Source organism: Melanotaenia boesemani, chromosome 5, assembly GCF_017639745.1.
Source record: "Melanotaenia boesemani isolate fMelBoe1 chromosome 5, fMelBoe1.pri, whole genome shotgun sequence".
Taxonomy (NCBI): Eukaryota; Metazoa; Chordata; class Actinopteri; order Atheriniformes; family Melanotaeniidae; genus Melanotaenia; species Melanotaenia boesemani.
Genome location: NC_055686.1, coordinates 4,570,026 through 4,597,888, shown reverse-complemented (window position 1 = coordinate 4,597,888; position 27,863 = coordinate 4,570,026). Strand labels below are relative to the sequence as shown.

The 27,863-nt window shown below is 43.3% G+C and overlaps 2 protein-coding genes across 3 annotated transcripts in view; one reads left to right on the top strand and one right to left on the bottom strand.

The window, feature by feature from the left end:
• Positions 1–27,863, bottom strand: part of LOC121640415 — a 601,409-nt gene that overhangs the window by 393,913 nt on the left and 179,633 nt on the right. The gene's annotated exons all lie outside the window — the stretch shown is intronic.
• On the top strand, positions 6,144–24,081 carry LOC121640433. Of its 2 annotated transcripts, XM_041986179.1 has the most exons (11): positions 6,144–6,190; positions 6,308–6,343; positions 6,451–6,467; positions 6,542–6,668; positions 7,310–7,654; positions 12,756–13,091; positions 13,248–13,349; positions 16,655–16,978; positions 18,987–19,310; positions 20,738–21,073; positions 21,142–24,081. In XM_041986179.1, exons 1-11 carry the CDS (start codon positions 6,160–6,162, stop codon positions 21,240–21,242), a joined length of 2,079 nt encoding a protein of 692 aa, XP_041842113.1. In that variant the 5' UTR covers positions 6,144–6,159; the 3' UTR covers positions 21,243–24,081. The 2 variants fall into 2 exon arrangements, with proteins under 2 accessions (XP_041842113.1, XP_041842114.1); XM_041986180.1 differs by lacking the exon at positions 13,248–13,349.

Below are 27,863 nucleotides of genomic sequence, written 5' to 3'. Positions count from 1 at the left end.
TTTTTACAACTAAAAGTTGGCATGAAAGATACAACATGATCTCCAACAGAGTCTCAGTGAGATGATTTAACTTCATGTGCATGTAAATTAACCAGTTTTAGATTCTGTTGCTGAGTCAGAAATAAGAGAGGAGTTAAATAATCTCACACATTCTGCTCTGGCTGGATATTTTGTTCCTTTTCTCTTCAGTGAAACATCTCAGCTTGTTGCAGGTTCAGACTTGTTGCTTCACCCTTTCTGACTAACACACACCAACCAGTCTGACTGGCTTTTAGAAGGAAAAGCTGCTGCTGTGTTTTCTTGTCAGGCAGGAGGACCACAAACATAAAACCACATATATAACCAAAGTCAAGTAAAAACACACCTGATCATTCATTATCTCTAACACACTCATAATAAATATAAAAATAAACCAAACCACAATGAGGAAAAATGATAATAAACACAAATCAATAAATAAATAAGATAATGAAAGAAGAGAAATAAGTAAATAAAAGAGCAACAAGTAAAAAGTAAATGTAAAGAATTTATAAAACACAAAAAACAGAAAAGAGAAAGTGTTTAAAATAAGTAAAATGTACATAATTAAACAAGTAAACACAACTAAAATAAAAAAAACAAATAAATAAAATAGCTACAATTCATAGTAATTATAAAATAAATGAGGACAAAACAAAATAAAACCAGAAGAACAAAAGATTTTTATTAAATGAATTTAATTCTCTTCAAATCTGGAATAAAACAGCTTGTAAATGATAATCAAACTTTCTGACTTTTGCTGGATTCACACAATTTGCAGATGTGGACAAAAGTTGGAGAAATTTTGCTTCTAAAGTTTAAAGACAGTTAACGAATGAAGACTCTCCATGAGCGAAGATGCTACACCTGCAGAGACCTTGGTAACAAGGTGGAGGGTCATGTGACCTGTAGACTCGGTCCTGATGAGGGAGACACTTGCGAAGACAAAACGGATGTTGGTTCTCTTCATCCATCATTTTTCTCCTCTCAGTCCATCCAGCAGAACATTGGTCCTCCTCACAGCTCAATCTCTAGAGAACAATTCCCACTTTGGCCACCAGAGGGCAGCGTTGCCTCACGGTAACACCAGTTCAGACTGTTAATTTATAGTGAAGAGCAACTTCACATTATGTCTACTTTACTTGAGTTTTTCACCTTTTTTCTTTACCTTTATAACTTTATAAATCAAAGAGAAATGTATTATTTTTAATCCTTCTTACATGTTAAAAGCTGACTTAGTTTTTTTTTTTTTTTTTTTTTTTTTAAACCTGTCTTGTCCAGCATCGTTGCAAACAGAATGATTGTCTGGCTGCTGTCTGGTGCTGGGCAATTTTACTCTATCAAGCAAGGATTTATACTACATGTATAAAGTCCCTCTTGATGACATGAAAAACTTTATTAAATCAGACTCTTAATGCTGGACTCGACCGGAGGGGACAGAGAGAGAGAGAGATAGAAAAGAAAGTAGAGAGAAGAGGGAGGGGAGAGAGAGGGACAGAAAGGGTGTGGGGAGTGCGGGTGGGGACTTGAAACATCATACAGAAGACCATGTAATCCATACTACTTACAACATATATAGCTAATATCATCCTAGCCAGTAGGTCATTACACAACTAGTTGATAATAGTAACAATAATAATAATCACAATAATAGTAATAATAATAATAGTAGTAGTAATAATAATAAGAGTAAGAGTAATAATAATAATAATAAGAACCGAAATAATAAAAAAAAAGAAAAAAAAATATGATAATAGATATAAGTGAAACTGCTGTATTCAAGAACACGCGCAGAGAAACCTGTGTGGACATGCTGGAGAACTCGGCCACATGGCGACGCAAAGACTGTGTGAAGACGTTCAGGAAGGAGTGACCATGCAGAGTGATCATGCAGATGCCACCTCACTTGAACAGAGGCCAGAGTCAGGCCAGCGGTCCCGAGACCCAGGCCACCAGCCCCCCCGTAGGCTACAGATCCCGACCGGTCCACAGAGACGACCACTCGCCCGCCCAGGAAGGCAGCAGCAGGAGACCCCAGCAGGAGCCGCCCCGCGGACACAGGGCACCGGCCCCGGCAGGCCGAGGCCAGCAGTCCCCGACCCCCCCGGGCACCGGCCGCCCGGGACAGACGGGGCAGAGGGCCCGGGCCCAGGAGCGCAGGGACACCCCCCACCCCCACAGGCCAAGGGCCCGCACGCCACCCGGGGGGACCCGGCCCGCCCAGACGGCCACCGCCAGAGGCCAGCCCCACACCCCAGCGCCCAGCCGCACACCCCGAGAACCAGTCCTGCCCCCCCCCCCAGACCAACACACACAAACACACACACTCTCCTTCCACTCCTCCATTCATCCTCCCACACATACACCATCCAACCCTTACATACTCTGTCCTCCCACACACACACACCATCCTTCCACCATCCATCCTTCCACACACACACCATCCTTCCACCATCCATCCTCCCACACACTCACCATCCTTCCACCATACACTCTCCCACACCTACCCCATCCTCCCACACACACATCATCCCTCCACCACTCATCCTCCCACACATACACCATCCTCCACCTTCACACCTCCCACACACACACACACACACCATCCTTCCACTACCCATCCTCCCACACATACATCATTCTCCTACACATACACCGTCCTCCCTCTCCTACACCAAACATCCACCTTCACGTACCCCATCCTCCCACACACACACACACCACCCCTCCATCACCCACTCTCCCAAACATACACCACTCCCCCACACACACACCATCCTCCCTCCCATACACCATCCATCCTCCTGCACACACACCATTCTTCCACCATCCATCCTCCCACACACTCCCCATCCCTGCACCATACATTCTCCCACACATACCCCATCCTCCCCCACATACATCATCCCTCCACCATTCATCCTCCCACACCCACACCACCCCCCCTCCCACACACCACACATCCACCTCCACACACCCCACCCTCCCACACACACACACCATCCCTCCACCACCCATCCCCCCACACACACACCACTCTCCCACCCACACCCCCCCCCCCCCCCCACATACACACACACACACACAAACACCATCCCCCCACCACCATCCTCCCGCCACCCCACGCCGCGGGGGGACAGCCCCAGCCAGGAGGCGAGGAGACACGAGCCAGGCCCCCACCCCCCCCCACCCCGCCCCAGTCCCCCACTCCCCACCCCCAAAACAGCACCTTCCCCCCAGGGCCAGCAGCCAAACCCCCCGGGACAGCCCGCCCACGCCCCGGGCCAACGCGACAGGCCACCCGGCCCGCCCCGCCCCCGGGCCATCCATGGAGACAGGGGCGCTTGAAGACCCCATCGCCCCTCCCTCCCCCACTAGTGAGGGAATATATTATGTGCTGTTTGCGATTAAAAAAGAGGGTTAAAATTGGGGGGCAGTAACTGCATTGAGGAGGGGGTGGGGCCACCTGAGCAGTCCCACCCACCTGACCTCGCATGTTCCACCCCCCAAAACGTGTTTGTATGTTGCAAATGTTATTTGTGCTCAGTGACTAAGTGGAATTAAAAGCTGGGAGGCATGCTGCCGCTCGGCGAAGCAACGGGGCCACTATGATGACCCCCCTGCCCCGCCCAGCGCAACAAGCACACCCCCCACGGCCCTACCTGTGTATGTAGTGAAGAGTGGGGAGGGGAGGGGTCAGGAGATGTAGGTCCAGAGGGGGGTAAGCCTCCCCCCTGGAAGACGACCCGCCAGTGGCTTAGGGCGCCCCCGTCCCCCGCCGGCCCCGAAGGGCGTCACAGGCCCAGAGCAGGCACCCCAACCCAGGCACGCCACGAACCCCCCCAGGGGCCAGCCACCAGCCCAAGGGGCCACTTGTCTCTTTCTGAGTGGGAGGGGGGCGAGGCGAAGGAAGGGAACCCCAGGCCCCCGCCCCCAACACCCAGCCAGGGCGCCCCCCAGAGGACACGTCCTAACCCCCTGCAAACGCACACACTCCTTTTTTTTTTTTTTTTTTTTTTTTTTTCTCCCCAGCCACTCACACACACTCTCACACACCTCTATATACCAACACCTCAATACGTGCACATACCTCCACACACACACGTCACGCACATACCTATAAACACACACACCGGTGCCCACATACACACACACTCTCATACCCCTCCATACACATACACCACTACACACACACTCACATACATACCTGCATATACACACAAGCACCTCCATACATACTCACGCCTCCACCCACTCCTTCACTCCTCCACACACACCTCGACCTCCACGTGCACACACTCATATATACATACCTTCACACACACCCACATCCCACATAGACCTCCACACACACACCCGCACACTACTCACACACACACATACACGCACACACCCAGACCTTCATACACACCCACACACACATACGGCACACACGTCCCTCTACACCCACCCACACACCAGCATACCCACAGACACACACACACACACACCCACACACAAACACACCCCCACCCAGGTTCCGGGGCTGCGACCAAGCACCAGGGCACGGACCAACCCCCGGCACGGCACATCCGGACGGGCCCAGCCCCCCCCAGCAGCGGCAGACCCCCCACCCCCAGGAGCGGGGGGAGACCCGACGCCCCAGAGCCCGGGGCCCCCACCCGGCCCACCCCGGGCCCGACCGGCCACCCGGCCAGGGGCCGACGGACACCGACCCAGGCACCCCGGCAGCCACCCCCCACCGCCACGAGGCAGCCCCACCCCGGGGCCCACCCAATGCCGCCCAGACCGGAACCCCCAGCCGACCCAGCAGCGGAGCAGCCTAGATCCCCACCCAGGAGACAACCGGAGACCTGAAGCCACCAGGGACCCCCCACCCACATCCGCCCCCATCCCAGCGAAGCCGCAATCCTCCACCTACATTAAGTGATGTAGCCAGTCACAGGGGACCAGAGGGAATGAAAGTCATCTGACTGGTTCCTGGAGGAGGCAGACATTGTCTCAATGCTGATGTGATCTAACAGGAGATTTCTAAACTGCTGGATAGACAAATTATTCTTATCTTTCCAGTTCACAAGAATAGTTTTCTTTGCGATGCATAAGACTGCGAGGACCAAGTTTATGGAGTGTATTCCTATGTTGGTGTCACCCAGGTCGCCCAGCGTCACCCAGGTCGCCCAGACTTAGTTATTTGGTTAATGAAGGAGAGATTTTCTTCTTCTCTGTATTGAGACAAGGGAAAATCATGGAACTGCCAAGTTAATATGAATTTATAACCAGGTCTAAACTAAACATGATACGCTGCAGAAACAGAAGAATATTTGTTTAGTTGGTTTCTCCCACAGTGAGTATTGATCAGTGTTGGCTTATTGATCAGTGATCAGAAAGTGGGAGTCAAACACTGAACATGATCCAGTGTGAGGAAGCTGCTGCAGGTGCTGCTACCAGACTCCATTAATAGTTCACTGCTTTCATTCTTCTTCTGCCACAAAGTTTCAGCAGAAACATGATGTTTGTGGAGAAGAAAAGAACATTTGTTCCTCATCTATTTTCTCAGAGAGAGATCAGATGGAAACGATCAATCCTTCTTAAATCTAAACCACAGTTTAAGACGTTGTAATTAGCAAATAGCAAAGCAGAAGGATTCATGTTACACGACGCCTGGTCCAGGTTTCACATCTGCAGCATTCATGGTTTTACAGCTTCCTTCTTCCTGTCGTCTTCCATGTGAGACAGACTTTTTATTTCATTCAATAAATCACAACTCATTTTAAAATCAAACACCTTCAATCAGATGTTGAATGAAAAAGGAGCAGCAAAAAGTAAAGTCATTTAAACATCATGGAGCAGCTACACTCAGCTCAGAAGTCTCGTCTTCAAACCTCATCACGGAATAATTCTCCAGAAATGAGAGAAAACACAGAAATGTCCTGATAAGACGGTTTTAATGAGGAGAGTCGCTCTAAATAATCTGAAAGTTCACATCTCAGAGAACGTGCTGATGTTAAGAAAACCTACAAAGATTACTGGATCCATTTTAAGCTGTAACACGACTCAGAAATTCCTCCAATGACGTAGATTCAGCTTGTTCAGCTGTGTCTCTGTGATGGACACAGCTGGATGATTCCATCCAGCTGCAGAATGGAGGGAACATGTGTCCAGATGCTGCTGGGTGAGTCCATCTGCTGGATGTGTGTTGGTGTGTAAATGCTGAGAGATGATCACTGCTGCTTCCCACAGCAGAGCCGTCATTAAAGCTCCAACTGAGCTGAGTGTCATTTCTCTGCAGCTCTGATCTCACTGCTGTGCTGCACAACAAACGGAGGTTAGTAAACTTCTTCTACTTCTGTCCAAGAAACCCTGTCTGACAGCAGGAGACAAAATAAACCTGCACTGTACTGAACTGGAGGAGAGATCTGTTAACACATGAAGCCATAACACAGGTGGAGGTGAGTTCTGGCAACAATGAGGCAAACTGGATGAACGGGTATGAAACTATGAGGAAGCTGAACTTTCTCTGTAGGTGAAGTGCGTCAGAGCGTCTGTGGCTGATGAAGGTGAAGAACCTTTTAAAGAGTCTCTTAGTTTGAGCTTGTTGCAGTTTGACAGGAAGATGAAGATGTTTGTGGTGCTCCTCATCCTCCTGCACGGTAAGATCAGCTTCTGCTCGTCTTTCATCTTTCTCTCTCTGATTGTGTAAACAGACATTTCAGACATCGTATGTCTTCCCTCACGTGTTTGTGAGTGAAGCAGAAAGAAAGCTTGTGTTGGAGTATCTGGATGTTTCAGAGAGAAACTCTGTGAAGAGCTGCTACTGTTTCCTGAACAAAGTGCTGCTGAAAGTTTAGCAGTAGGACATTTGGTGGAACTGAGTTTGAACTTTTAGCTAGAAAAGTCCAAATCAGCTGCAAAATGAAGGAATGTGGGAGGGATTTTCTTGTGACTGTGATCTTAAGGATCTATTTACACTGTAATGAGATCAAATTCCTGTAACAAGAAGCTTTGCTGTAATAAGTTCTTTTCTGGTACAGAAAATAAATAAAGAGATTACAAGGTGGAAAATGGAGAAAATGATGAGAAAACAAGAGAAGCATCAGTGTGTGTGTGTGTGTGTGTGTGTGTGTGTGTGTGTGTGAGCCCATCTAATAATAATCTGACATGTTCTGGTTTAAAATGGATCTTTACGTATCTTTCATGTTCAGTTTGTCACAAAAATACTGTTCCTTAGAGCACCATGTAGACAGAGAGATAAAACTACAGCTGATTTGTCCTTATGTTTGTCTCCTCACAGTTTCCCAGCATGCCTTGCCTGGTGTGGTGGAGGTGAATGAGGGGGCGGAGTCAGTCTTGCTGCCCTGTCGGTACTCTGGTTTTATTGAAGACAACCCCACAGTCATGTGGACTCGCAGTGATCTCAGTCCCACATCTGTCCACCTGCAAGGAGAAAAGGGTGCTCTGAAAGAACAAAACCAGCGTTACAGAGGACGCACATCAGTGATGACTGATGCTTTTGACACTTCAGATTTCAGCCTCACTCTGAGAAAACCAGAACTGTCCGACAGTGGCGATTATACCTGCTCCTTCAGAGATGACCTGGGTAAACCGAAGGTGGCTGATGTCCAGCTGGTGGTCAAAGGTGAGCAGCAAACACCTGCTGTGGATACAGATCAGGGGTAAAACTGGAAAAGAGTGAACCAACAAACTGATAAATATTTGTTATAAAATGAAACAAACTCCTCAGGAAAGAGGGAAACAACAGCTGACTTCCTCAGAACATTCAGATACTTTCAGGGACATTTCATCATTCACTTCAGTTCAGTTTTTTAGCACCAGTTCATGACAGGGTGAAGACTGAACTGGACTACAGACAACATGTAGAGCTGAGATTTGTCATGTTTTCTTATTAACTTAAAGGTCAGGTATGACAGCAAATACGGCAGGTTGGTGGAGGAGAACCTTGTCAGTCTCGGTCATCATGCTGAGCGAGCATACCACCCTTCTGAAGGTTGGATGTCTGGACCAAGATTTAGACTCCTCTCATAAGAATAAGACATGTATCCTGTTCCCTTGTAAGAACAGTTCCTCAGCTGACCCCTCCCTCATTAATTCCTCCCCCAACGATCCTGGAGGTACATTTCTGACAGCTCCCTGTAACTCTGGCATCACTTAATCAGTCTCCTCTTTCAGTTGGTGGCTTACAACATGCACGCACCACTTTTCCCATCTTTACAGGCATCACCACATGTTGTTTTCATTACCACATGAATCTATGAGAAGGAACAGAATCACAATTCTTGTCTTCTCATCTGCTGTAAAACACTTAATGTTTGTCACGTCAGAGTTGACAGTAAAACGTTTTTCTGGGGATCTGTTGGAATAATTTACGGATGTGATTAAAACCCCTTCATTACGGCCTTCCAGTCGGTGCAGAGCCATGTAAAGACCAAGCGGCAACCTCCGGCAGTAAAATGTGAAGACTATGCGGAAGTGCAAAAAATTGCAGTTAAACCCTCATCCGCCAGGCGCTGGCAAAACAGAGCAAATCCCCATAGACTCCCATGTTAAGAAGACCTACCTTACAGCAGAAATAAACATGTTTAAAGCCTGGTACAAAAAACATTTTAGGATTAATAGGTCAAGTTTACCTTAACAACAACTGTGAGGGGGGTGTAATTTTTTCTAACTCATCCGTTTGGATGTTATTTAATCTTGAAATTCGGCATAATTAGGGGCGTGTCCTTTTGATTGACAGGTATCCAATATCCACGACAAGAAGGGAGAGTGCAGCACAACCACAGGTTTTAGCCAGCTAACAGTGTGCCTTGGCTTTAGCCCACCTACCTCCATTAGCCGGTCAGCTCACGTTAGATCCGAGTTTTCTCAGTTAGCTCTTAGCTAGAGGCAGCTTGGAATTTGATAGACGTCAGTCATCCACCCACACGTTCACAGCCCCCCCTCTCAGCTCCGCCACTTTGCCCATTTTCGTATTTTCAGAGAGTGACAGCAGACGTGACGCTGCCAAGATGGTGATGGTAGAAACCGCCCAACGAGCTTCACTTTTGCTATTTTTGCTCTGTCCATCTTTTATATACAGTCAATGGTAAAGATGTGTTCTGAGCTGTGCTCCTTAGGAACATTGACAACACCATAACTTTGGTGTACAATATACCCAATCTGTCGCGTTTGTTTTTCTTTTAACTGAGAAGGTGAATAGTTATTTTTCAATGAGCTACTTTAAAAATGCCTAAAATCCAAAGCGGTCAGCGCACTGAGACTCAAGAAGCTAATACTAATGCTAGCACACAGCAGGCAGTATTGCTGCAATCTAAAATGAAATCATGGATAAAATTCCAAACACCATAACTGCTTACTCAGACTATAACTAGTGAAACCGAGTCTTCATGAAACATTGAGTCAACTTTGGCTCAAATGCCTGAGATCATCTCACTCCATCAAAACATTTGAAACGGCCAAAGAGCTCCATCTGCTGGCTGTGGGTGTGTGATGCATCAGAGGGAAAGCGATAAGGTTTCCTCACTTCATATCTGTCATCCCTGTCTCATCCTTTTCTAAGTGTTTTGTAAAGTAAACGTTTTTTACCCCGTGTTAATATAAATGATAAAAGGGGGCTGTTAGGTAACAAGATTACGCTGTACTTTAAAGTACACCAATCTGTAATGACAGTAGTCGGCTACTCGCATCTACATGTGTAGATGGGAACGTATGAGGGAAGAAGTGCTTGTGCGTGTGTTACTGATTTTATACAGTTTTATAAAAATTAATACTGAGACAAATGCTTGTGCAACTTGGTGAAGTGTCATAGATTTTTATTATAATGTTAGGCTTCAGCCTGCTCCTCTTCAGGCACACTACCCCTCCAGCTTTGGAGCAGTTGCACCTAAAAGAAACACAATAATTAAATTGCAATTAACCAACTTCAAAATCATCAAAAGTCTATGATGGTGATTAGAAACCAGCTTGGCTGTCGAAGGTCCTGCAAGTTGTGGTTCTCCTCTGCACATCAGATTATAGTCAGACCAACTATAAGATTTGAACAAGGGTATTAGCAGAAAGGTTGGAGCGAGCACTCCACTCAGACAGGGTTTATAAAGGACAGGCAGCTATACAGCAATCTCTGCCAAGTATACAGTATAATGTATCTTTCAGGTAGCAATGATGTCCCAGAGGTTATCACTGCACTAGACGCTCATAAAGCTTTTGACAGAATTGAAGATAAATATCTGCTCTCAGCACTTAAGAGTTTTGGCTTCAGTTTTCATTTTATTCCTGGGTGGGCCTGTTATGCCCCTGTCCACAGGCTGCAGTCAGGACATATAATAATATGGTTTAGTTTTTTTCCCCTACTCAGAGGAGCAACGGGTGCCCCCTATCTCTTTTGCTTTTTGATGTTGCTAGTCAACCCCTGTGTCACCGAGAGAGTATAGCAATTTAGGAGGAATTAGCAGAGGAGGATATACAAATTTGCATTGTATGCTGTTGACCTCCTCCTTTTTCTGTCTGATCCCTGTGATTCCATTTCAGCTGCTTTAAAAATTATAACAGATTTTAGTTCATTTTCAGGATATACAGGTGAAAGTCAATACATCTGAATATTGAGCAAAATCTAAATTATTTCCGTAATTCTATTTAAAAGTTAAACTAAAATATAATAGACTCGTTATATACAAAGTGAGATATTTCCAGCATTTATTTGTTACAATTTTGATGATTGTGGCTTACAACTTATAAAGAAAAACCAAAAATCTAAATCTCAGAAAAGGTTCAGTGTTGTAGCCTCTAAGGGTTTGAAGGGTTTGAGTGGAAGGGAAAAGTGTGGGAGAAAAAGGTGGAACAACCAGCAATGATCAGCGCAACATGGAGAGGATTGCCAGGTAAAGGCCATTAACAAGGAGTGGACTGAGGCTGGACTTAGAGCTTCCAGAGCCACCACACACAGATGGATCTAATGACTTTACATGTCGTATTCCTCTTGTCAAGCTGCTCCTGAACAAAACACATCAGAAGTGTCTTACCTGGGCTAAAGAAAACATGAACTGTTTTCATTATAACAAATAAATGCTTGAAATATCTCACTTTGCATGTAACGACTCTATATAACAGGGTTATTCAATTTGGTCAGACGAGGTCTGCAATCCGGCAGGTTTTCCGTATCCCTGCTTTCAAACCATTCCTGTTTCTATAGCAACATCGTTATTTCAAAGAACTAGATAAGGCTACCTGACTGTATGTTTGGAAAAGGAAGATGCCGTGTATCAGGAAGGAGTGCCTGGAAAGATGGAGGGAGGAATGAGGGTTGGCCACGCCGAGCTACATGTATTAATACTGGGTAGCTAACATGTCTAAATTAAACTTTCTGATTAAGCCTTCTGATGGGGAAATAATGCCCCTTTGGGCATCCTACAACCCTATAGCACTGAGTTTCTTAATCTGTGCTCAATTAAGGGATCAAACTGCCATAACCCAGATACCTAGGGCTCACTCAAGATATGGAAGCAGCTAAGAATTCACTTTGGGTGCAGACAGGGCCTCTCCATGGCTCTAATTTGTGCAAACACCTTCTTCCCTCCATCTCTAATTGATGCAACCTTTTGGATTTGAGCCAGAAAAGGTGTGGGTGTGGTCAGGGATTTCTTCACTTAAGGTAACTTCATGTCATTTGAGCAGTTAGGGTCAATATCCAACATTCCACAATTACATTCATAAGATATCTGCAGGTTCATAACTATGTCAAAAAACACTTTTTACATTCGCCCCAAACTCTACAAATTGCGTGATTAGAGGAATGCTTAAAGGTGGATCCCTTAAAAAAGGGGGCAGTGTCCACTATTTATGATCTCTTACAAGGATCAGCAGTCTCCTCTCTAGGCCATATTAAACAGCAGTGAGAGATGCACCTAGGCTTGAGTCTTTCTCCAGCAGAAGGGGAGAGGGTAGTTGGTCGGGTACATCTACATTTATCAGACATGAGCTGCTCCAATTTAAGGTGCTTAATAGACTCCACTTTTCCACCAGCAACTCGCCAAACTTCTCCCAGAAACTGATGAGAACTGCCCGAGGTGCACCCTCAGTCATATGATCTGGTCCTGCCCATTGCTGAAGGGGTAAAAGGGGTAAAAGAATTGCACTAAACACCGCACAGGATGGTGCCACAGGACTATAAAATCTCTGCTACCCATGCCTCCATTGTGGCTTTCACCACATTTCTTGCAAGGCGAATCATTTTGCTTAGCTGGATAAAGACTGCAGTGCCCTCTCATAGATGTTGGATGATGGACTTAATGGCACATCTGATGATGCAAATGGAACACCTTAGATATACAACTCAGCGCTCTGAACAAGAGTTTCGCTGGCTTTTGTCATCCATTCTTATTGTACTTAGAGAATGTCCACACTAGGTAAGCGAAGTTGACCCAGCATATTATGTTGCACTAAGATCCCTTTATTTTCGCTCTCCTTGTGTGTGTATGGAGCTAGGCAGTTGTGTGTAATACTGCAGTTCTTCCACATGTTTGTTGTTGTTTTTGTTTAAGCTAATGATGTTTAAAAATCCCAAAAAATAACATTAGAAAAACTTCTTCATTACTCCGATGGTGCAGTCTTTGTTTCTAAAAGATTACTTTATTATTACTGTTTGTGGACAGATAAGAATCACTGCTTCTGTTGCCATCAGTATTAGTGATGCTGCTTCTATGATTTATTTTGTTCTTGCTTCTCAGACCATCAGGAGGAGGTGAAGGTGACTGAGGGGGCGGAGTCTGTCATCCTGCCCTGCAGAACAACACCTGACCTGCCCAAAGACGTCACTGTGGAGTGGACTCGCTCTGATCCAGATTTTATGATGGTTTATGTCTATCCAAACACAAGTAAAGAGTTTATGAAACAAGACAACCCCTACTGCGGCCGCACAAAAATGTACGAAGACCTGCTGAGTTCTGGAGACGTCAGTCTGACCTTGAAATACCCCACAGACAGAGACACGGGAAGCTACATCTGCACCGTCTACAGAAACAAAGACATCCTGAGACAGAAAGTAGTTCTGATACACGTAAAAGGTCAGTGATGTAGATACAGGTCAGAGATGTAGATACAGGTCAGAGATGTAGATACAGGTCAGAGATGTAGATACAGGTCAGAGATGTAGATTCATCTCAGGGATGTAGATACAAGTTAGAGTTCATATTTTCTTTTTTTTTTTGTTTGTTTTTTAGAACCATTTCCATCCTGGGCCACAGCTGTTCTGATTCTCTTTGTTCTGTCTATTATCGTTTCTGCTGGTGTTCTTTATTATTTTCGGCACTACTTAATGTCAGGTGAGTCTCTTCAACTACACCATCCATAATCCTAATGGTCACCATGAGTACTCTTGTTGCTTTCTGATGCTCAAATTTCTTCTTGAAGCTGAAATAGTTAAGATTCTAAACAAGTCTATTTGAAAACTGAAGGGAAACTTCAGGTTTTGTTCCCAAAGTCAGAAATCGCCCCTCAGATTAAAGCATTCCTCAGTAAAACAGCTCAAAATTACCAAGCAGAGTTAAAATTTCCCTGCACCCACGTGTAGCAGCTGTTCTTCTTCTGTGGTGATTAGCAGCTGGCTAACCTGTGCTGCTGCAGCTTCAGTAAATGTTCTTCCTGGAGTCAAGATTATTCATGACCTCATGCAGTTTCAGATGTCTAACTGGGAATTCTCTGACTGGGAACTGTCTGAGTGGGAACTGTCTGAATGGGAGCTGTCTGACTGGCATCTCTCTGACTGGGAACTGTCTGACTGAGAACTGTCTGACCAGGACCTGTCTGACTGGGAATTCTCTGACTGGGAACTGCCTGACTGGGAACTGTCTGACTCGGAACTCTCTGACTGAGAACTGTCTGACTGGGAACTGTCTGACCTGGAATTCTCTGACTGGGAACTGTCTGACCGGGAATTCTCTGACTGGGAACTGTCTGACTTGGAACTCTCTGACTGAGAACTGTCTGACTGGGAACTGTCTGACCTGGAATTCTCTGACTGGGAACTGTCTGACTGAGAACTGCCTGACTGGGAATTCTGACTGGGAACTGTCTGACCGGGAATTCTCTGACTGAGAACTCTCTGACTGGGAAAGGGATAAAATATCATCATAAAGCTGAAATTTTTTGTGTTCCATTTTAAAACATCTAATTATGATAATAAAAGACAGTTTGCCTGAATGGAAGTGCAGACAGACCGAATTTTGCATTATAATAATGATGAATGTTCTTAGAGGCCCTATCACCCCTCTAAAATTGTGCAACATGGTTTAGTCCACACCAGTAACAGTTGGTTGGTTTAACCGAGTTACACACAGAGTGCAGCCAGAGAAACAAGTCACTTATTTCCCAGAGAAAGTGAAGTCTGGATGTCAGAAAAGGGAGAGGAAAACAAAAACATAGGATAAGAAAACAAAGTGAGGGGCAGCTTCTTATTATTTCTTAGAGAAGAGAGGCGAGCAGCGCCTGAACTAAAACAGAGTTTGAGCTGATATCAGCAGCAGTTGTCTAGGCAACACGTTAAGATTCATTTGGGGACAACAGATTGATTACTATCAGAAATTCATCCAAGTTGTTTCCGCCTCATAATAAAAACCAGTTCCACCCTGTATCAATACTTTAGTCCGCCCCAGTGATCAATCATGACATATTTGGTATCAATGGATTCTTTGAAACTTCAGGGTTGTGAAGATCCTCCTGACATCGTGTTATCTGATAAACTGAATGCACCAGACAACAAAGTGTGTAATGTTGATAACAAATGATTTCCAATATTTTTTTAAATGAACAAAATAAAACAGGAGAATTTTCCAACTTTAAGGTCACAGTGACTGATCAATAAGTCAGAGTCTAGTTATATCACCTATTGTCGGTGCTTTTGATTCAGATTTAATACCTTATTAAATATCTAACCTGGAAAACAGGCTGTTTTATAATTATTACTGAATTCATTCAGTCATTAAAAATAAGAGAGTGACTTGAATCAGAAAGTGGCCCTGCGATGGACCGGTGACCTGTCCAGGTGTACCTGACTCTCACCTGCTAGTTGCCGGGATAGGCTCCAGCTTCCCCTTAACCCTGAAATGGACTAAGCGGTATAGAAAATGGATGGGTGGATCAGAAAACTGTCCAGCTTGCATCTTTTAAGATACAGATTGGAATAAGTTAACAGTCAGACAGGAGGTACAATACAAAACATGACTCATGTGTTGGTGTTTCCTAGCAAACTCCTTATTGCATAACAATCACATAAACTGAACCTTTCAGCACCACTTTAACATCATCAGTATTGGCAAAGATTAACATCATGAACCACATGGTCCTCAGTCTCAGACCCAGAAGCAGGTCCATCTATTTCTACGTGCTGTAATCATTTTCATACTCTCTCACCACCTCAATCAGTTGATAATTAAGGCCTCAATAAAGGCCAAAAGCCAGTTTGACAAGGCACACATATCTAGAGAAATTATTATTATTGTGAAATTCCCTCTTTCTTGTCTTATCCTTCTTGTTGTAGCTGAGTTGGTTCCTGTTTTATTTTTCAGTTTCTGTTGGTACTTTGAAGACCTATTTGTTTACCATCTTACATCTTGTTACTTCTGAGTGGTGTATTTTATGATTAAACCTGCACAAAATGAGACATAATGATTGCCATGTCTTGCTACCGTGTTTGCAACAACATTTTGTTTGGTTCCACCAAATCTCACTCCGAGGATTATTTAAAAGTTGGCAGCTCTGTTATCCTGATATCTATTCACAGCAATCACAGTTAGTACAACTTGATGCTGCAAGGAATTGTGGGACAGAATTATCTTATTCCTTTGCTCCGATGTTTCATAAAGGAGATAGTAATGGAAACATTTGGTGTTTCTTTGTTTAGTATTTAGATCATTCTAAGAGCTCTTCATGACTGAGATCATGGCTGCTGCTCAGATACTTCTGGATAATTTCTCTCACTGAGGAAGGTTCCCGAGTAAAGAGTACTTTACTACCAGGGCCTTAATCTCTCAGTTCAGTTGTTCATGTCCTGTTTACTTCCTGTATTCATTGTCTAAATATTGTTCCCTTCCAGTCCTACTCTTTGTTTCTGAGGAAAAACTGCTGGATTCTCATGAGCTTTATGCCTCTCCGTTAAGATAAGCATTCCTGTAAGTTAAAGGGAAAAAGACACAAAAGCTCAGTCAGTCAGAGATTCAGAGTCAGTGAATGTTTCTTAGTTTGGTGTCAGTCAGAGCTGATCAGGAAGTTCTGTGTGTGGATGGACAGATGGAAAATAGATCTATGAACTAAAACTTCCTTCATGTTCCATCAACACATCTCACCCTCTAATTTCTAATCAGTTCCTTCTTTTCTCACTCATCCATTGATTGGTTCTTCGTTAGTTTTTGATTCCTTCATTGGTAAATGTCCTAAAGAAGATAATCTGTCTTCATCAGAAAGAGGTTTCTGTCAAACACCCGGTGGCCTCGTAGAAACTGCTGGAACTTCTTCTGAATGAACACTGAAAGTCCTCCACCAACATGAGACCCTGAGACCAGGATGAGACGGTCATGTGACCATCAGAGCTGCTGCTGCTGTCTGTACAGCTGATGGTGTTTGTTTCTCTCAGTCTACCAGGTGGAGGTGGAGGAGGGGATGGAGTCTGTCCTGCTGCCCTGCAGAACCACAGTTCATCTGCCTGCAGATGCTAAAATAGAGTGGAGGGACCTGGAGAATGACTTGGTCCATGTGCATCTGAACAGTTCTGATCAGCCAGAAGAACAGCATCAGTTTTACAGAAACAGAACAGTGATGGAGGGAAACCTAAAAGTTGGAGACCTCAGTCTGACTCTGAAACAGCTCACAGATGGAGACAGGAACACCTACACCTGCAGCGTCTACAGCCGGGACGAAAAGATCCTGGTGAAAAAACAAGTGAAACTCACAATCAAAAGTTAGTGGTTTAAATATGATGTTTCTGTATTTGTCCAACCAGCTGATCAGCTGTTATCAGTACAGTACTGTTTGAGTGTAAATGTGATTGAATGAGTGCAGCATTTAGCTGCTGTTTGACATTGAACATAACATCACATTAGAATGAGTGAATATGAGGAAAGACTGCAGCAGGCAGAGACACAGGACAGATGGGACAAGTTTGGTCACTTCTGAGGACAAAGCTTCTTTTTCCAGCAGTGAACAAAAACCTGCTAACATCTGGTTCAGTGTGAAAATGTCGAATTTTCCTTTAGTCTCAGGAAATAGCACTGCTCTGGTAGTCCCAATAGACATAACACATGAAAGCCACAAAAACACTCAAACAGGAGACTATGATAGGGTACATCCACTATCTGGTCCCTGGTCTACTTCCTTGGATGCATTTACTTTTACGAACCCTGGTCCTCTTTCACGCATGCTACGGTTCATTGGGAGCCGTGTAAATGCTCATTAATCTCTGGTCTGCTTGAAAACCACAGGTCTCAGTTCACTTTCAAGTCAAACCTGGATCTACAAAACCCCAAGACTACATTTATTTTTACGCCATTGTTTACTTGCCATGAACCTGCTGTTTTGGCCCTGGCCAATCAATGAACCGGATCTTCTTATTCTTTCTTGTTGGTCAGCGATTGTTTTGGGGAATAACTCCCCCTAGTGAGCAGTTGTTGCTACCGTACGTCTTTGTCCAGGTGGTTTGGTCAGCATGAGTAAAGTGCAGTGGGAATGTAAAGGAAGGTGTGACATTTTTTGTCATTCTCCTCCAAATCAAACTGAGTAGCCGGATTATCCTGGAGTGCATGTGCCCATAAAAACACCATGATGTGATGAAAGATATTAAATCACATTCACTGAATGTCCCATCTCACATGGGGGATCTAAGACTGCAACATCTCACAGACAACATAGAGCGTCACAAAGATGGCTCCTGCTGACCACACCAGCACAAAGAGTAGGCCCAGACCTGTTCTTCAGGGATAAAAAGTCTTCTCTTCTGGTGGTGGACTACTTCTCATGGCACATTGAGCTTGTACAGCTTAATGTTGCATCAATAAGCACAGTTGTTGCTGTGTATTTGCTGTGTTGCTGCTGCACTGTATTTGGTCGTCATGGGATACAAGAGACTGTTATTTTAGATAATGGCCCTCAATACAGCAGTGACTTATTCAGACTTTTATTAAAATCGCAGATTTGCATATATTACAAGCAGCCCAGGATTTCCACAGGCCTAACGGGGAAGACAAATGGGTTGTGGCCACTGTTAAAAACTTGTAGAAACTGCAAGCATTGACAGCTTACAGAGCAACACCAGTGGGATGCGATTATTCACCCTCACAACTTCTCATACTTTTCACAACTGTACCACAGCTCCCAGCATCACTGCAACCCTGCTGGCCCCAAATCAGAGGATTCAGTAGGCGAGAGAAGAAAGCAATAGAGAAACAGCAACGCAACTACAACATGAGTCACAGAGCCCGTCCTCACCAGCCATGTCTGCTGGGTCAGAGAGAAAAGAGACACTGCCTGCTATATGCACAGAGAACACAGTCAAGTAGTTCTGACCAACACACACACTTTAAGTAGTAACAGTAACACAAACATGGCCGACACACCATACGTAAGGAAAAAAAAGAGTTGAAATGGCTGAAATGTTCATGATGGACAAGTTTGAGAGTATAAAGTTGTATTGTTAAAATTCAGATAAAGCAGAACAGGTTTTGTTTACATTTTCACTGATTCTGCTTCAGAAAGTAAAGCTTTGATTGTGGTCATGTGACAATAACACTGAGGCCTGCTGCTGATTGGACAGACAGCATAAACAACACTGTCTCTGTTGACTGCAGCAATGGGAAAGATTTCAGATTGGACCCAGTCAAACATGTTTTACCTACAAATATTTGCCTTCATACAGTCAGAGAGAAAGAGTTGCTGCTATTGTCTGTACAGCTGATGGTGTTTGTTTCTCTTAGTTGAACAGGTAGTGGTGGATTCGGGGGAAGACTTTGTCTTACTGCCCTGGAAAATCACAGGTCACCTGTCTGCTGATGCTAAAGTGGAGTGGAGGGACAGTTACAGGATAGTCCATGTGTATCAGAAAGGTTCTGACCAGCCTGAAAAACAGTACCAGCAGTACAGCAACAGAACAAAGATGAATGAAGACCTGCTAGAAACCAGAGACCTCAGTCTGACACTAAAACACCCCACAGACAAAGACAGTAACACCTACACCTGCAGAGTCTACAGCGTGGAGGGGAACACCCTGAAGAAGAAACAAGTGGAGCTCACAGTCAGAGGTCAGTGCTTTAAATCTCATGTTTCTGTATTGTTCCAATCAGCTGATTAGTTGCGATCAATACTGGTTAGAAAGTTCATTTGGAACGTGTGTTTGAGTGTAAAGGAGATTTAATGAGTGAAGCGTTTAGCTGCTGTTTGTCATTGAACATAACATCACATTAGAATGAGTGAAGCTGAGGAAAAGCTGCAGCAGGCAGAGATACAGGACAGTCGGGACAAGTTTGATCACTTCCGAGGACAGAGACATGGGATCAATGGAAACATTCCAGAATTCCCACTTGTGTAGAGAGAAGTTTGTGCTGACCACATGAGCTGATCAGAAGAGAAACATCAGCTTTTCACTTCCTGCAGCATGAAAGCAAAAACCCTGTTTTCACATCTGAGAAGAAGATTAGTCCTGAAATCAGCAGGAACAGAAATGAAGAAGATGGTGTGAGAGCTTCCTCATCTTTTCTCTCAGTGTTTGTAGAGAAACATTCCTGAATGACCGTCATTAACTAGTTGTGTGTGAAACTGAGCAGATGTGTGTAGTAGAGAAACGATCCAAACCAACAGGTGAGTTAATACAGTCCAGACATGAAAGCTCCTTCCATCTGGAATCAGATTTCTGACTGTAAGCTGGGATTATACTCAGAAACTGAAGCTTTCTCCCGCTTGCTTCACCCTGCAAAGACGCTCCTACAGGACAGATGGAATGATGCAGTTTTTATGTAGGAAGCAGCAAATCTGATCAGGAGCAATTGTTGCTGGGAATGACGGATTCATTGATTATCATTTTCATATTAAACTGGGCTGAAGTCAGGTTCCAGTGAAAGATGCTGCTTGATAGGAAAGCTCAGGGGGTAGAAATGAAGCTGGAAAGCTGCTTCTCATGTGACGGGAACTCGTATTTTCACTCATCCAGTTTTCTCTTTGCAAACTTGATGTTTCTAATGTGAAGAAGAAGAAAGAGCAGCTGCAGCTTTAAATGCAGTTAAATCTTCATGGAGTCTGGTTCTGCAGCAGCTTCTTCACACTGGATCAGCTGATGTTCACACAGTGTTTGACTCCCACTGATCAACAAGTGATCAATAAGCCGGCCTGAAGAAGAGAGATGAGGTGAGTGGATGGTGTGGATTTAATGATGCTGCTGCAGAAACAGACTGTAATGTGAAGGTGTGTCGTGTGTAAAATGCTGTGTGGACACAGCAGAGGATTGTTGTGGACTTGGACTCTGACAGTAGACATGTTTGGTGTGAAGAGACATCCCTGTGAAGCAGCACATGGACTAAACATCCCGACAGCATCAGTCTGCAGACCTTCCTGTTACCTTCTGCTCTCACCTGCTTCTGTCCTGCAGCTTTCTCTACAGCTTTGGATTCATTCAGTGACGCCATGAAAAACTGCTGCTGTCTGTACAGCTGATGGTGTTTTCTTTTTCTCTCAGTCTGCCAGATGGAGGTGAAGGAGGGGGCGGAGTCTGTCCTGCTGCCCTTCAGAACTACACCTGACCTGCATGAACATGCTACAGTGGTTTGGAAGCGCCTTGAACCTAAACCAGAGATAAAGGTCCATGTGTGTGAAAACGGTTCCGATCAGCCTGGAGAACAGGACCAGGTCTACAGTGAAAGAACAAAGATGAACGAAGACTACCAGACAACTGGAGACCTCAGTCTGACTCTGACATGTCCCACACATCAAGACAGTGGACGGTATCAGTGTAAAGTCGACAGCATGGAGGGAAACACCCGGAAACTAAAAACAGTCCTGCTGAAAGTCAAAGGTTTGCTGATTTTATGGCTTTTAGTTTGTTTGTCTGACTGTCTGTCTGACTGTCTTCTGTCTCCTCAGCAGGGACAGTCCAGGTCTGGGATCAAACAGAGGACATCAAGAACGGAAGCAGATCCATTGATCCAGCTCCTCTTATGATGAATCAGTCTGATCATGGATGAAGATGGATGAAGAAAGGACACTCAGGCAGCTTCCGCCTGTTTTTACAGCCTGCAGACCTGGTATTGATCAGCATTGATCGGTGATCTGTGATGTCATAAGTTGATCAGCTGTGTGCATCACTGAATCCGTTTTGGACTCCAGTACGTTGCTTGTTTCAGACTGTTAGCGTCCATGAAGGTGTGTCCTGCTGTAGTTCCTGAGAACTCATTCAGGAGGAAACTTTCCAGGAGCTCATCCACCATGAAGGAGTAACAGCTGGAGGAAGCACAGCTGGATCTTAAACAGGAAACATCAGACAACCAGCTGCTACACCTGTAAAGGGAACAGGAAACCAGCTGCAACAGCTTCAAGACAAAAACAAAGCAGACAATCATCGGGAGCACCTATACAAGACAGACGAGATGAAAATCCACCAAAACATCAGCAACACAGGAAAAAACAAACATAACTGTAGTTTCTCATCTTAGCTTTTAATGTTATTATGTGTGTTTCACTGTTTTAACACTTTAGCATTTTCCCTCTATTTAATGAACTCGTAAAGTTTTCTGAACCTGAATTTATTCATATACGTGAATGTACCAGCACTTGTCCATATTTCTAACATATTTCAGTGATTTCAACATTTGGAAACCCACTTTTTTCACAATCAGTTTTTTTACAAGAAAGAACTAAAGAAAATATCTTCTTTTATTTTCAGTTTAATACTAAAATTAAACTTTAGGCAAATTACTGTGTCTCTGCCCTGCACACATTAGGAGCTCTAGAATAAAGACTGAAAGATGAGATGAGTTCATACAAAGAAAAATAACTTTTTTTTTAATTATTGACAGCTCAAAGGTTCGTCTCTTTTACTTTGTTTACAGGTCAGACGACTCAGAGTTGATGGAAAAGCTTCATTGTAGTTTGGTGGTTTGTCCCTGATGCACCTTTACTTGCACATGCTCGTTCTTTATTCAGTTAAATATTGGAGTGAATGTCGAGCAATATTTTCCCCTTTCTGAGCTGCTAAAACACTAAACCTTGTTGTCTAAACCAGATTCTCAGAGCTCTAAATTAATTTCTCTAATCAAACCCTCCTGTGGCCAAACAAACACTGTTCAGGTACTTTGACACATTTTGCTAAACTCGTCCATCTTTTAGCAAAACCTCAAACACATTTAACACTTTTCACACTGTGTTGTAAAACTGTAAACCAGGGATGGTCATCTCTGGTCCCGAGGGCCACAATCCTGCAGGTTTTCCATGTTTACCTGCTCCACCACACCAGCTCTATGAAATCCAGCTGAGACAGACTGAAGACAAAGTCACTGCTGATGAACTGAACAGTGTTTCTGTCAACTAGTGACCCTTTCATCTGTCAACAGACTGAGCATGAAACAAGTGAAGAAGCTCTTTACTGACATCTGGTGGCTAAAACAACTCTAACAACCCAGAAGAAAGAAATTAGGAGCAAGTTAAAAAAATTATTAAATTATAGGGAAAAGTACTAATTATAAAGAAATATATTTAAAAATAAATGAGAAAATTCAAACTTTAGTCCAAAATCTCCATGTTGAGGATGGATGTTAAATAAATAAGATTTATTTTTAGTATTATAGAGTTTACTATAGTAACATTTATTACTGTTGGGACAGATTTTATTGATGCAATGAATTTTTTAATGCCATGTTTTGTATATTAATGTTTTTAATAATAGATGTAAAAATATAAAAATAAAAGGGGTTTTAAAATACCGCTAAGGATGTGGCCGATGCGATCCAGTATCAGTATGTGGTTCCGATAACAACTTAATTCATGGATCGGAAATTTCCATTCAGGAAATCCGTTCTGCAGTTTGCAGCAGGTTAGCATTGAGCAGCACTCAAGTTAGCAAACATTTCCACTCAACATGTCCACAGTGTGGAGATATTTTTCAGCTGAAACCCCCAAAGCAAGACAGCAACATGTAATGTTTGTAAAGCTGTTGTTCTGAGAGGTGGAACCTCCATCGTGATGTACAACATCACTAATTTAATCACACATTTAAAAAAGTATCACTTAAAACAGCACAAAGACTTTTTAGCCAGCGGGGAGAAAGAGGAAAAGAGCCGGCAGGAATCTCTTGTGGAGTTATTGAAAAAGCAAAGTAAACTTTCAGCAGAAGTAAAAGCTAAAGGGATTACAGAGAAGTTGTTCAGTTTCATCGTACTCGATGACAAACCGCTGTCGGTGGTGGAAAACAAGATGTTTCACAGCCTGATTAAACACTTGCAGCCAAGGTATAGTTTCTCATCCAGGAGACATTTATCAGAGACACGAGCATTAATTTACTGATCAACTTGTTTTAACTTTTCTTTTATTGCAAATATTTAAAAACCTTGTTTTTTATGCTGAGAGTCTGTGTAGCTAATATGTGCTGATCAGATGAAGCAGCCCTTTGTATTTATTTGGAAAGGAGTAGTCTAGAAGTTCACCCCTTTTTTCATGTTGACACAAACTGTGTTGCCTTGGTGATCTGTGCTGTTTATATGACAGTTTTTTTATCTGGTATGTTGTACTAGTGTGTAGTATGTAGTAACGCTGTCTTAAAATTGAATAAGTATCACCTTACAGTTGCAGGTTTGTTTTCAGGATGGGATTTTTCCTGTTTTATGGGACATGCATTGGTACATATATTGGTACAATAATAAAAACAATAATAGAACTCTGGTATCAGAATAGTATCTGTAAATGTGGATCAGTGTTTCCCTAAACACTGTTTAAACTCTAAATTCTGTGCTGTTTTTATTTAGTCATAATTTAATTACATCATGTAAATATCTTATTGCTGTAGCACTCGAATCTTCACATTGGACATAATTAAAGAGGTACATGTGATTACTTTTGTCTGTTATTGTTATGGACTCTATTAGCAGAATAAAGTAATGACAACAGGCTGCAGGTTTATTTTGTTAAATGTTTTGTAAGACTAATTTTCTCAAAAATAATGAATAAATATATATATATATCTATTTAAGAATGCATTTATATACAAATAAATTAGACATTAATACTTTATATAATTATGCCTTTAAATCAGAGGATTATAATAATAATATCTAATCTTACAGGGATAAATGAACCACATCTGCTTCTGATTAACACAAAGTTTTTAGTTTTCTCTTTGACAATGATTCTTCCCACCCATTCAGAATATGACTTACTTTAAACCCCATAAACACTATTATTTATCAGTGATTATTGATTATTGATAGATAATATAGTATTATTGTTAGTTAGTCATATTTATGAGGTTTCAAACGTTTTTCACCAGTAATTGAACACAAAAACAATCATCTTAAACATTTACAAACAATAACATTTAATCCCAGTTAAACACAACCACTCACTTCCTGTCCGACCAATATGGTGGACGCGCAGAAGAAAGAAAAAGTTGGAGACGCCGCCCCTCAACTGAAACTTAGATTATATTACCAAGTGATTGAAAGAGTAAAGTAATTCAAGTTTTCGGGTGTATTGTTTGATGAAAAAACTTACTCAAGCATGTCATACTGAGGAGATTGTGGGAAAATGAAAAATAGTGCTTAATGTAGAGAAGTGTTTGGTTGGACAAGACGGGGAGCAAACAGACAGGCTTTGAAAGCTTTGTATACTGGTCTAATAAGGACTACAGTAGATTATGGTTGTGTAGTGTCTGGATCCGCTGCTGACAGAGTTCTAAACAAACTGGAGAACATTCAGTCAGGCGTTACGCTTCATCTCTGGTGCTGTTAAGACAACTCCAGTGGCAGCATTGCAAGTTGAGGTGGGAGACATGCCGTTTGTACTTAGAAGACTGCAGCTGTCTTTAAATTATTGAGTTAATTTAAAAGGAAACAGTCAGACCCCCCACACAAGCTACAGTGCAGCCATGTTGGGAAGTGGAGAAGAAGAGATATAAGAGCTTTGGATGGAAAGTGTTGGAAAGAGCAGCTGAAATGGGAAAAACTGGAATAAACATCAGCCCGGCTGTGCCAAGGTCGGTAATTCCACCAAGGATCACTCCCAGTGGAGAAGTGGACTGTACCTTACTGGAGAAGAAGAGCAGGGGGGAGGGGCTGTAATTCAGGTTCTGTTCAGGCATATATTACAGTTTTTCTCTATTGCCAAAACACAAAACCCAGTACTCTAAACCAAATGACCAGTTGCCTAAACACATTTAGTAAAACTCCCCCCCTTTTGCCACAACCACAAACACAATTCACCTGTAGACACTGTTCACAAAACCCATCCCCTTTTTCTCAAAACTCAAAACAAAATTTGCCGTGCTAAAACACATTTTGCATATAACTCTGCTCCAATATGCATTGTGAAGCTCATGTGATGCAAAATGCTACCCACAATCAGCAAAACTTGAACACAATGAACATACCTGGTGTCAATCAGTAAACACAACGACTCATAATTGAAAACACCTATTGCAAATGATGTGACCACACCTATATAAGTCAGTGCAGTTTGCTGAAAGTTCAAAAACAAAAATGGATGATGAAGACAGAAGAAGAGGAGTTTGTGTCAGAGGAGGGAGAGGAGTTCGTGTCAGAGGAGGCAGAGGAGCGGGCCGAGGAGGGAGAGGAGCAGGCCGAGGAGGGAGAGGAGCAGGTCAAGGAGGGAGAGGAGCGGGCCGAGGAGTGGGCCAAAGAGGGCGAGAAGCAGTCCAAAGAGGAGCAGGCCGAGGAGGGAGAGGAGAAGGAGGGCAAGCAAGACAACGCATTTTCATTACAGATGAAATGAGAGCAACAGTCATTGTCCACGGCATGACAATGACCGAAGCGGGACAACGAGTCCAACCAAAACATCACTCTCTGCGCTGCCATGAGTTCTAGAGGGCTTCTCCACCGGCATGCTGAACTTGGTGCCTACAACACTGAGCGTCTCCTCACCTTCCTAGGAGAGCTCAGAGATGTTTTGCATGACAATGACCACCTGAATGCTCGGCCAGCAGATCACCACGACCAGCAGATTCCTGGACCGGCTGATCTTCCCATATACGTCATCCTCTGGGACAATGTTAGCTCCCATCACAGCATCCAGGTCAGAGAGTGGCAGACACACATTAATCAGCAATTCATTAATGTGTGTCTGCCACCCTACTCTCCGTTCCTAAACCCAATAGAGGAGTTCTTCTCAGCATGGCGGTGGAAGGTCTATGACCGCCAACCTTACACTAGAGAGAACCTTCTCAGGGCTATGGACCTGGCCTGTGATGATGTGGCTGTGGAGGCGTTCCAAGGCTGGGTGCGGCATGCCAGGGCATTCTTCCCACGTTGTTTGGCTATGGACAATATTGCCTGTGACGTTGATGAGGTCCTGTGGCCCGACCCAGCCCGACGACGTGATGCCTCTCCATGATTTCGGTGTCAACATACAACATACTGTGTCAATTTTCAACATACTGTAATAAAAGAAATCGCACCCTGAACATTGTGTTCTCAATTGTTACTGTACAGTATCTATTGTGTGTAATGGATCCTCCATGGAGTTTAGTACTCATTTTTGCATTGAGTTGTGATATTACTGCATTTTCTGCATTATGTAACTATTCCCACGAAATGCACAAATCTATAGAAAATGCCCAAAACATATTTGAGAATAAATAAGGGTTGCTCAAATGCATCCTGGCAGTTGTGAAACTGTAAAAAGAACAGTCTCACACTGTGAAAATTGTGCTTTCAATTTTTTTGGTAATGTGGTTAATGATGCTCAGTAGTGTTTACATTTTTGCAGGCCTTGAGTGGTATTTTGGTGTCAGAGTTTGCTTTTGAGCATATGAGCAACTGTTTTGGTGTGATGGGTTTGCTTTTGAGCATATGAGCAACTGTTTTGGTGTGATGGGTTGGTTTTGAGCATATGAGCAACTGTTTTGGTGTGATGGGTTTGCTTTTGAGCATATGAGCAACTGTTTTGGTGTGATGGGTTGGTTTTGAAAAGAAACTGTGAGGTTTAGTGTACGTAGCTTTAGAAAAGTGTTTTGTGTTTAGAGTTTTGTGAAAAGTGAGGGCAGTATCGTGAAATGTGTTTAAGCAATAGAGAAAAACTGTAACAAGTTTTATAGTTACATAAAAATATATACAGACGCAGCCGAGAATCCATCGGGTAGTGCAGGAGCAGCCGTCGTTTATTATATATATAATTTTCTGGATAAATTAGATCATTTTTGTTGAAATATTCTCGTCTGTAAAAGACAAACAGGTTTTTTTTTCTTTTTTTAAAAAAATATTTCTAAATACAAACAGGACTGCACAGATTTAGTAAACGTGCTGCTCAGTATTCACGTTTCTGTCAAACCTCCAGTATGCATCTGACCACCTTCACATACTGTATCCCATGATGCACTGCAGCTGTCTCAAAACTCAAACATTTTATTTTATTCCTGCTTTTATTATTGGATTACAACAACTTTGTATTTAATCTGTGTTCTTTCACTGCTTGGACATCAGAAGAACTGCTTCATGGTGGAAGGAGGATCTTCAGCTGTGTCTTTGTGTCCACACACTCATCCTGTATCAGACTGAACCTCCAGTGGTCCAGGTCTTCCTCTGGTCCAGTTCAGACCAGTGTGGTCTCTATGATGCTGCTATGGAAGTGAAGAGTTCCTCTCC

Excerpts from the sequence above, each read along its gene's own strand:
- LOC121640433 (XM_041986179.1), top strand. The coding sequence starts at position 6,160 with ATGGAGGGAACATGTGTCCAGATGCTGCTGG. Across the intron at positions 16,979-18,986 it reads AGTGAAACTCACAATCAAAA|TTGAACAGGTAGTGGTGGAT; the intron begins GTTAGTGGTTTA and ends TGTTTCTCTTAG. Across the intron at positions 21,074-21,141 it reads AGTCCTGCTGAAAGTCAAAG|CAGGGACAGTCCAGGTCTGG; the intron begins GTTTGCTGATTT and ends CTGTCTCCTCAG.